Genomic DNA, 11,119 nt, shown 5'->3' on the forward strand with positions numbered 1-11,119 from the left:
AAAATTAAAAAATTCGGGCAATTCCCCCCCTCCCCGAACGAAGTTGCGCCCGTAGGCCTATGGTTGTATGTCTCAGTCTGATATCGAGGTGGTTTTTATTACTGTTTATTTATTTTTTAGCGATGATCAGTATATACAATATTGATTGACTTTACTATATATATATTCATGTTAACCGTTTCGTTGTCTCCTGTTATGATCCTCAGTGACTCGTTCAGAAAATATGATCTTTTAGTATGGTACAGGTGTAAAAGCTGGTGATAAACGTTTTGACACCGACTATTTTTTTTAATATGATTATCTTTTTACCTGACAGAAAATTTATACTTCAATTAACAAAAATGGTGGAGAATAATAAATCCCTACTTTTGACAGTTACGTTTTGTAAATTAATCCACAGTGAGTTCATTGAATGGGTTGGCGTGTTGTCTGGTCTGGTGTTTTACAAACTGCGTAGTGAAAAAGTGAGGAATAGTTGTATGATTCCAACCTACCATTTTGGCCATGAAAATGTTGGATTCAGTCGTTTTTGCTTAAACCGGGCAAAAAGGTGTAGTACGATTTTTAAATGCAACGCCGTCTCCGATTTTACGTGTTGTGACTGTTCTCATGACTTCTTTGGTGAAATTCGTCCTGATCTTGTAAAAGCATTTATAAAAGCATTGTAAAATATCATAAAGCAATGATCCCGGGATCATTACTTCATGACATTGTACAATGACGAGTCTGCTTTTTGGTTTCAGTTGTTGATAATTTAGACAGCCACAGTGCCCTGTAACTGCTCACCAGCAAGTTTTACTTGGGCCTATGCCAGATAATTTTTATTGTCTGAAAAGTAGGTTAGGTGTGAAGTATAACTTCTGAACAGTTAAAATTTGCAGTCATGTTTATTCATGTGTATAGATAGATTAATTGCATAAGGAAAGTGCGTTATGGGTTTAAATATTATAATCAGCACTAATGCAAATGATACGAGCAACGAAACTACACAAACATGCAAATAATCTGATTTCGATGTATTTTACAGGGATTATTTAACCATGTGTTCTCGACAACATTTGGCAACATTTTTAATTGGCACGCGTTGAAATCAGATTTTGTTGCAAGTTTTTGCGATTTAGTTGCAGGTATTACTTTATCGTATCGTATTATTTATTACTTGATATTCTTTTCGCAGCCATCCGCTCTTCTATTCAACAAAACTAGTGATTATTCCATTGCCAGTAATTTGTTTCTATTCCCCTGTTTTCGTTTGAGCTATTAAACCTACCCCAGAACTCTCTGCCGGTGAACAACCGTTTGTATCATAACCACTCGACGCAGTGGATAATCTGACATGCCCCGATCCCGCATTATCCCTATCTCTCGCGTGATGTTCTTGATGATCCTCCTCCTCCTCGAGCTCGTCAATGGAGTCTTTCTGAGAGCTGTGGGTACGGACACCCAACCCGGGTGACATTCGCAAAAGATTTTTTGTTGCGATTAAACCATTGCCGTGAGTTTCTTCCGGAATAGTGAGAGATACAGCCGGTAGAGAACCACGTCTTCTATTAAGGTTATATGTCTTGGGCTGAACTGGTTTTGGTACACTCATGGCGTTTGGGGTGTTTGGATAGTTCACGGCCGGTAGGGAGCCCCGTCTCTTGTTACGATTGAATTTCGGTGGTGCGGTAACACTCACAATCGGTATTCCTTGTTGCGCAAGAAGGCTTGCGTCGACCAGCAAGAGCCGTGGTGGCGGTTTAGCATCCCCTTGGTTGCCGTAGCTACTTGACTTGTGCGTTATCACGGGAAGCGAGCCGCGTCTCGCTCTCGTTCGGTTAGGGCGTGGCTTATCGGTTGCCATGTTACCGCCACTGGTTGGTCGAAAATGGAGCATGGGTGAGTCTGATGCGTTCACTCCATCGTTCGAGCTCATTTCAGCCGAGATCCGTGCAGCCGAACCCATTTCCGTCGACATTCGGGCAATTTTCTGCACGGCGGGAGAGAGTCGCGACTTCTCGGACGACAAACTCGGACTGGGCGTGTTGCTTATGTACAGAGCAGGCAGCGAGCGTCGTCTGCCTCTGGTATAGTTCGGCCTCTCCACCGCGATCTGCGTCACCGCCGAGGCATCGCTACCCTCGTTTGGCGCAAACACTTCAAGTTCAAAAATACTGTTTCTTGGTCCGAGGGGATCCGAGTCCGCGCTCGATAAAAGCTTGCGGCGACTTTCAATCGACGCTCGCCTTTTGAAGTCGAACTGCTTCTCCCACTTGTCGGAATGTTTTTTTATCAGTCTCGGTATAAAAAACATCGTGAGGAAACCTAAGAAACTCGTGCCACCTGCCGCGTAGAACGCGATGTTGTACGACCGCCACGCGTCGAAAATCCAACCTGCAAAAAAATGGATTCGTTGTTACACACTCGAAGTTGAGAAAGCTGGTGTGAAGACCATGAACATGTTGAACTTGAGGGCTGTGAATATGAGCCGAGATGACTCTATTCTTAGCCTAGGGTGTCTAGATTTGCATGAAATAAAGCAGCTTCGTACCCATGCGCTTTAGTAATAAAATTTATAACGTTGGATTCGGGTATTGTATAGAGGTCAGCTGAAAAAAACGAACGCGCGGGGGTGTTTGGGGTGGTTTTGTTTACCGGGTTAGCACCCCCGCGCGTTCGATTTTTCTCAGCTGACCTCTGTATAATAGCTGAGCGCAACGTTATATATTTTTGAACTAGAGGCTGGAAATAAAGCTAAAAGCAATTGTGATTAAAGGTTGGATGAAAGATTTCCAAAATTTTCATTAAGACATTCGGTTGTAGCCCAAGAGAATTTTCCGCAGCCAAAATGAACCGCTAGCTTAGCTGCACCATAACACCATTCGCGGAGTTGACGCCCTACATACCTGCTACAGGTGGGCCAAGTGTCATGGGTATGGCTATAGAACCGAACAGATAGCCCAAGGCAACACCCAGGTGCTTCATCCCCACTATGCTCGAGGTAACAACAGCCACTTGACCGACGAAACACCCATCGAAGAATCCAAATGTGACAGCGTATAACACCAGGCCTGTGTAGTTCGTAGCCAGTGAGAGTAGAGCAGTCGAGGCCCCAATAATTAGAATCGCAGTCTGAAACATGATCAGGCGATTCACTCGTTTCATATCACCAATCTTCCCGAAAAACAACCGACCAACGGTCGAGGCTATTGATAGGTACCCTATCAGCCAAGCTGCTTTGTCCCCAGACACACCATTAAGATTTGCAAGTCTCACCTATGTTAGATTGGAGATACAAATAGTATAATTTAAATAACATTAATATTTGGATTCATCTAAGCTCTGAATTAATATGATTTATACATTGCTTAATTTAATAATTAGCTCCTAACTGTTATTCGCTCATGCGGCACAGGTCCAGCATCATCTCTTATTGATCCAGTGTTACTACAGGGAAAACCTAAACTAAACTAACTATATTAGCTTCATACTAACTCTCTTGACGAAGGCCCTCAGGTCGAAACGTCGAGAAGTGTTGTCATTATGTATGAGGTCTATTGTGCAAAATACTATACGTGAGTTTTGCAGTAACATTGTGGTTCTTACCAAGTGGACAAAGGGAATGAAATAGCCAAAGAGAAAGAATGAAATGGCGAGAACCCAGACAATAAAAGCTTTATTTCTCCATATATTTAGGTCCACGCAAGGATGCGCCGTCCCCTCGTTCTTTGCTTTTCTGCCAGCCAGAGGCCGAAACAACCATACCGCTATAAAAAGCGATGACGCTGTACCACCCAGAAAACGGAAGGTGGTTCGCCAACCTGAAAGGTTAGAGATTTTGCTATGATTTTCCATAAGGTCTGCTCAGTGCACAGGCAGCCCGCTATTTTGTTGCTTCACATGAAGAATCCTCATCCTTAATTCAACTGCTGACATATCATCGCAGGCGCCGCCATTTTTTTCAGTATGTGAATATATACAAAATACATAATTCAAGTGAAGTGCAATGAAAAAAATGGCGGCGCCTGCGATATGTCAGCAGTTCAATTAAGGATTAGGATACTTCATGTGAAGCAATACAATAGCAGGCTACTGTGCTCAGTGTTCACGCGATCCAATTTTGTGGGACCCATTCCACCTCTGTCATATCAAATGTGGTCTTTTATTGATAAAGATGTACTGCGTGGCTTAGTTGATTTGCCACCTATATATGCATCGCAAGTCAACGGACTATAAAGCATCAATCGAAAGTAGGTTGGATCCCACAAAATTGGTTAATGTGAACAGAGCTTTAGGCAGTAGAATAGAAGCAAGTAGGGTTTACTGTATTCTTTACTGCTCCCTGTTTTCTTAGACCATTTTGTAACGAGTCTAAGGGGCTGTTTACATGAGCCCGGTTACCCGAAATTCAACGACGCGTGAGATGATTTTGAGGTATTGAAATGAGTAGATAACATAACCCTGGCAGTCGTATAATCACCACAACAATAGCATGTGCTTGTTTGGTGTCATAAAGACTTATTTCAATACCTCAAAGTCATCTCATGCTTCGTTGAATCTCGGGTAACCGGGCTCATGTAAACAGCCCCTAATTTAGACAAGGACGCCGGAAGATCGATAATTGAGAGGAGCATATATTCATATATTCAAGTTCACAGACCGTAAAAACAATCGATTTCAAAAGAAACCAATAATGCAGAACTCTAATGTATGAATATATGCCCCCCGGAGGCGTGCCTCCATTTAGTTATCCATATATTAATCTTTCTATCTATATTTCTTATCTATAAACGTTTTTCCGACAAAACGTAGCTATATAGCCTATATCCATTCTGTAGCCTATATCCATTCTCAGCCTTTTTCCCAGGTTCCGACTAATATAATTCGGTTGTGTAGTCTACATGCATGATCTTACGGCTATAGTAATTTTGTACCTCAAACCGTTTGCCGTATAATAATTGACTTTGAATAGTATACACTTAATGTATGCTCCCGAGGGAAATAGCGAGTTTTGCTTTCCCAAGAATCTGGTCTCGGGAAACATCGAGACTCGAGGGAAAACAAAACTCATATGATGTACATTATGTACATTAAGTGCTTTGTTATATAGGAACAAAAACACACATGTTATACAACAATTTAATTTCAAAAAAAAAACACTTCACTTTGTTATGACAAGAATTTTTCTCTTGTTACCCTGGGGGGAAACATTGCATTTATTTAAAGTCATGTGACTACGAATAAACCAATCACATTTAAAATACACAGCACCTATATAAACATTTTCGATTGTTTATATTTGGAGTTGAGTAAATGCGGGAGTTAAGTGAATATTTCGAGACGATATTATCATTTGTCGCAGTCATTTTGGGGGCGGGGTGTTCTTTAATGGCTTACCTAATGTAGACAAAAGGAACTGAATTAAAGGCGCCATCACTAGAGTCCCAATTCCGCTACCAGACGTCCCAAGACCGTTAGCCAAAGCCATTCGTTTATCGAAATACTGGCCAAGTATCACCATGGATGGTACATAGCACAAGCTGGATCCAACGCCCCACATTACGCCATACGTTGCGTACATCTTAGGCACATCTTGCGGAGTGATAAACGACGAGAGTAGTAGTCCAGCTACTGACAATACCGCACCGGTCAGTGCCGTTAATCGGCAGCCAATGCGTTCGCACAGCGCGCTTGCGATTGGACCGAAGAAAAAGTTTAGACCCATTGCCATTGAACCAATCCACGCTGAAATTAAGAAAGCAACCGTCAGAGCTAGAACGGTTTAGTTTTCCTAAATTCTCTCACGTTCTATTTGCACGAACCAATTAATTTTAGATTGGGAAAATACCGTGGAACTGAAGGAGCTATATTCAGTTTCAAAAGTGTAAATTTGGTTCTGCACAAACAATACGTGATGATAAGGGACATCTAGGAAGAACAGTTGTCTGCCCTTGATGATCCTTACTGAACCTCTAGGCTATAAATGAAGTTAGTTTAGTTTAGGGTTTCTCCTGTAGCAATTACACTGGATCAATAAGAGATGATCCTTACTGGATCTCTAGGAAGAACAGTTTAGAACTGATAGAGCTATCCAGTATAAATAAAGTTAGTTTAGTGCACGTTTGCTCCTGTAGTAACACTGGATCAATAAGAGATGACACTTACTGTCCTTTAGGGAGAACAGTTTAGAACTGATAGAGCTACCCAGTATAAATAAAGAGAGAGATTATATTACTAGACCTATAGCTTGAGAGTGATAGGGCTATCCCGTGGTATATAGTAAAGTTATCGCGGCATCATCGCTGATTGAACAAACCGTTCAAATAAGGAATGGTGAACAGTTATCCGATTTCCTGCACCCCAGCATGGCATGTCACATTGAAGCATAAATTACTTCATGAAACTCTTGTTTATATCCCGACTTATAGTTCGCATTTGAAAACTAATAACTTTAGCTTCATGCCTTGAAGTATTATTACTCCGAAGGTTCTAGCACGGGACTCCTGGTGTTGTTATATTATTTACTGTGTGAACACAGCATAGCAATCAATTCGCAATTATATAATGTTGCGGTGTTCCTATTATTAAGTACTTAATATGGAGACCTTGAACTTCAGTTGTGGCACTCTTGCATCGGAAACTATTACACCGGCTGTTCTGTTTATTTTAATGAAGTGTATCTTCATTTAGATTTTTTTTTCATAAACGCACTTTCATTGGTAATTTCACGTTTGAATCACTCCTTCAACAGATTTAAACGCGCGAATCAGTTCTGATAGCATATTAAGAGGTGCCCTAACAAGCCCTAATTAAACATTTATAGCTCATTTTGTAAAATATAATTACTCACTGTATGTGAGGCGTTTAAGCGATTTGATTGCCTGAGCGATTTGAATTGTGACCTCGTCACTCCTCGTGCCTGTATATTACCTTAATATATTGCTTTTTCTATCTGACCCTCTGTGCATGAGTGTGTGCGCTGGACCATGTATTAATTATATAGATCGAACATTAACAAGAAAGATCATTGTTCGTTTTATTGCCTAAAATAGTTTCATTTCACATTTATTTTGCAACTCGATTGCTCCTTATACTGAAATGAAGGTACATGCTCGAATAACGGTAGAACACACGTGCAATTCTTGATCTATTAACGAGATCTATTAAAGGGGGGAGTACACATAGGTTCTGCTCATAACATGAGATCGGATATTCAAAATTGCTCAAGTCTCACATGTTCTCTATTTTTTTTTCGATCTCAACTCTAGCACATATTCACTAAGACGAATAGCAAACAAAAATGGTATTAATTATTCTGAGAGTACATGGTATTTTATGAAATATGGCACTTCAAAATGTAAACACAGCGTTTGTTTACAACTGCATGATAACGTCACAGATCAATCTTGAAAAACTAAGGCATAGATGATCTAACCTTTGTTGTTGCTGTTACGATCGAGAATATAGTTCGCTATAACTTCAAACGATCATTTTTAGAGGTGGGGTACAGTCCGTAAAGTAAACAAACGCTTTGTCTGCGTTTTGAATTGCTATCATTCCATAAAATATCATGTACTGTGGGAATAACTAAAAGTCCTTTTACTCGGTGCATTTTTCATGCAACTTTGCATACAATCCGACTTTTGAGAGATGTAAATTTGACAACTACGAGACTTTTGTATTTATTACACTCCACATTTTGGAGTTAGGACGCTTTACTAATCTACATCTACATTAAAAGTAGAAATGCAAGTTGCAAGAAAAATTGCACCATGTAACAGGCAGGGCCTTAATGGCTGGTTTACATTTAGTCTTGTCAACAACCGTCGTAAACAAGACATCTTCACCGATGTGAAATAGTCCAATTGGAAATTTCTCTCTGTATGTAAATTGGCATTGTTAACTGTGCAGACAAATGGCAATATTCTAAAACATCAACCATTCTGACATGTTTATGACTGAATTACGACTAAATGAAAACAAGCCTTATAATGCCGTTTCAGTTTTATTTAAAAAAAAAAACTGTAGTTCGTGCTCAGCCTGTTGTGAGCCAGTTAAATCAGGTGTCCTATAGGCATGCTACTGCTCGCTACTTCCCTTTTTTTTAAAGTTCTGCCCAACCAGCACCAAGTTACATTTGCTGATTTAGTTCATATACAAACCCCCCTACATATACGAGGCGCAATCTCATCAATCCTTTTTGTTGTTTTATGTGTGGTGGTGTAAATGAGAAATTGCCTGTATATTGCCTGCAGTTATTGCTCTCCCACGTCAGTATTTTTATGTATCACTGTTTCAAGCTACGAACAGCGTGCGTTGATGGTCTATTTCGATACATACAAAATTCACCGCAGGGTTGTATCAAGCCTATTTTTACTCCAAGATCGCGCTCCCCGCAGTCTTGGTATTTCGGGTATGTATCAACAGCACTGTCAACGTGTTGTATACATCGTCCCAAACCGGCGTTTACCAACACTACGGAGCACAACAAATACCCGAGAGCCCTCTAGCTCGCATCATCAACATACTTCAAAACATATCGCGCGTACCGCTTAAAGGTTGCACAAATACTGGTCTGACTTCTTCAACACGATCAGACATGAAATTAACGTTAACGTTTTTCTTTGTTTAACGCTAACTATTTTACTTATCAGCTACCGTGCACGTGATAGAGTATCGAAAATTATATACTCCAGTGCATGTCTGTGGTTAAATCGGTTTGCCCTGTTTGTCCTGGCAATTTACACCATCATTCAGTCGATTAAATTCTGCCGGTTAATCAGTAGTTTTGAAGCCTTAATTTGACCGCATCTATTGTGTAAGATATTAATTGTTTGTAATGTCTATGGATTATAACGCTGGGAATCCTGTGACGGATCTAATCTAGTTACTTTCACAATTGCTGAAAAGATTTGTTCACAATACTTTATCAGACCGCGGTTATGGTGGGTTATGATGGGTGTTCGTGAGAGCTCTATATTCATTGTGTTTGTTTGTGTATTATCTTTTCCTTATTAACGTAGGATTATATAATTGCTATGAACAAAACATTGAGATCGCGGCTTTCAATAATGCCAATGCTTAGCACTCTTTTCAAACACGCACAATTGGAAACGATAATGTCAATTCTCTGGACTTATTAGGGATATACTGCATAGTAGCCTATCGTATTTAGATACAGAAATCTGTTCACATCCAGCAATCTCTACACGGCCATAACATACCCAGTGAATCGTATGAGATGCCTAATATTGAGTGCTTACCTGTTTCCGCGCTGCTAATGCTGAGTTCTTTAATCAGAGTGCCATATATCACACCAAAACAGTTGTTTGTACCAAAAACCACAAAATTACAAATAAATGCTCCTAGGCAAACCAGCCATCCCCAACCACCATCGGGCTTTATAACTTCGCCAGTTTCAGAGTCATCCGCGTCTCCGTTTTCCGCATCGTCCAACAGACCGCTTTCCGCATCCACGCTCTTTCTCTTCTCCTCCAAAGGCTGATTTTCAACCGTAGTCGTCTCCGTTTTACTTCGGTTTGGCTCAGCCTCGGCCATATTTCGTGTTTATAGCAAAGGCGATAAAAGTCTTTCTTGCTATTCATGAGTATTTGTGACCTGTGATGGGTTTTGTTCTGCACTCCGGTTGGTCTATCATTCAGACACTGGGCCAACGTTGTATGAGTTTCGGCGAGATTGTGATATATTGAGACTCAAGTGAAGCGTAACTGAACAGTACTCTCACTCAAAAGAGCTTAAGCCCGGTTTCCATATAATCGTAATTGTCGTGAACAACTCATTTACACCGATGAGAAATACTCCGGATGTAATTTTTTTTTATTCAAATCCGTCATTGCATGTTGACTGCACACACATAGTAACATTCTTTATAGAATAACATGTATATAACGTGTATTCTGATTAGTCGAAGCCCGTGTTTGGATCAGGCTATCCAACCACGGAAACCATTAAGTAACTGTTTAATTTAGAAAGGAAATTTGGCAACGATTAAGGCCCGGTTTACACTGTCAAAGTTTTTGTGATCACATTTGCAATTTTGCTTGTTAGATCCAAAGTTTTAAACATTATGTACTGAATATTGAGATGAAATAACTTAGTGTTACTGTTTCCTCCAGTATTTTCAACAAATCTTTTAAAACCTAGGATTTGTTCTTTGAAAATTCCATTTGTGATCACAGAAAATTTGATATATGTAGTGTAATCCGGGGCCGGCATAGTGTAATCCTAAGTAACTGTTTAGCGATATTGACGTGTAAGAAGTAAAAAGAGCAAGATTTAGCTGACTACATACCTAGCAAGAACATACAAGATTGAGTGTAATTGAAAGTTTATGTGAAGCGTAGAAAATATAGCCCTGTGAAATTCGTGATTTTGTACATATTTGTCTTGCGCGACTCAAAATCCAACCCAAAGCTTAAAGGAGTTAAATTATTGCGTATAACTGAAGTATAACTTTCTAAACTCAGTAGTGTAAAAACTTCATCAATTTATACTCTACAGGTTCATTTGTTTTATATAAATTGTCACGCTTGCCACTTTGGCTATGACAGCAAAGCAAAATTTATTACTGGCGTGAAGCCATAAAACTTGCGTGGATCAATTTTCCATACCATCCTTAGACCTTAAAGCTTTCGTTCAACATCATAGCTTGTTTGGTTCTATGGCCTTTAGGATCGGAAAGTTTACAACGCTAACGATTGCTTTAGTTTAATATGTTTTAGAATGATCCTTTTTTATTCAGTATTGTTGTGAGACAATTGTGTGAATCTTCCGGTACTGTTGGTTGTTTGGCTGCAATTAAGTTTAATACATGTTATAATTTGATTTCGCCCAATTGAAAACACCCTTTTTTTCTTGAGATCAAGGAGAGCAGTTAATCAATAGGAATTTAGTTCCTCCTACTGCTATCCCCCCTATTACTATTTCTTTGTTAATAGGTATTGGGAAAGATTTATTAAATCATTATATCAAGGAAATATTCATTTTTCCAGCTCAATATAATGATATGACTCCAAAGTTACTGCCGAAAAATTCATGAAATTAACTGTAGTATCAGTAGGATTCTGGATAGTTCTATCAGTTCCAAGCTGTACTTCCTAGTGGTCCAGACCGTCCA

The 11,119-nt window shown here is 39.8% G+C and overlaps 1 protein-coding gene across 1 annotated transcript; it reads right to left on the bottom strand.

Annotated features, from left to right (window-relative positions):
• Positions 1-1,034: 1,034 nt before the first annotated feature.
• LOC114533446 (monocarboxylate transporter 10-like) lies at positions 1,035-9,540 on the bottom strand. Its single transcript, XM_028554966.1, has 5 exons — positions 9,246-9,540; positions 5,380-5,727; positions 3,589-3,803; positions 2,889-3,258; positions 1,035-2,376 (listed from the first exon to the last, which is right to left on the bottom strand). Exons 1-5 carry the CDS (start codon positions 9,538-9,540, stop codon positions 1,235-1,237), a joined length of 2,370 nt encoding a protein of 789 aa, XP_028410767.1. The 3' UTR covers positions 1,035-1,234.
• Between the last annotated feature and the right edge of the window lie 1,579 nt (positions 9,541-11,119).

The sequence above is a fragment of the Dendronephthya gigantea genome, unplaced genomic scaffold (assembly GCF_004324835.1).
Source record: "Dendronephthya gigantea isolate DGI-Jeju-01 unplaced genomic scaffold, DenGig_1.0 000002F, whole genome shotgun sequence".
Classification (NCBI taxonomy): domain Eukaryota; kingdom Metazoa; phylum Cnidaria; class Anthozoa; order Malacalcyonacea; family Nephtheidae; genus Dendronephthya; species Dendronephthya gigantea.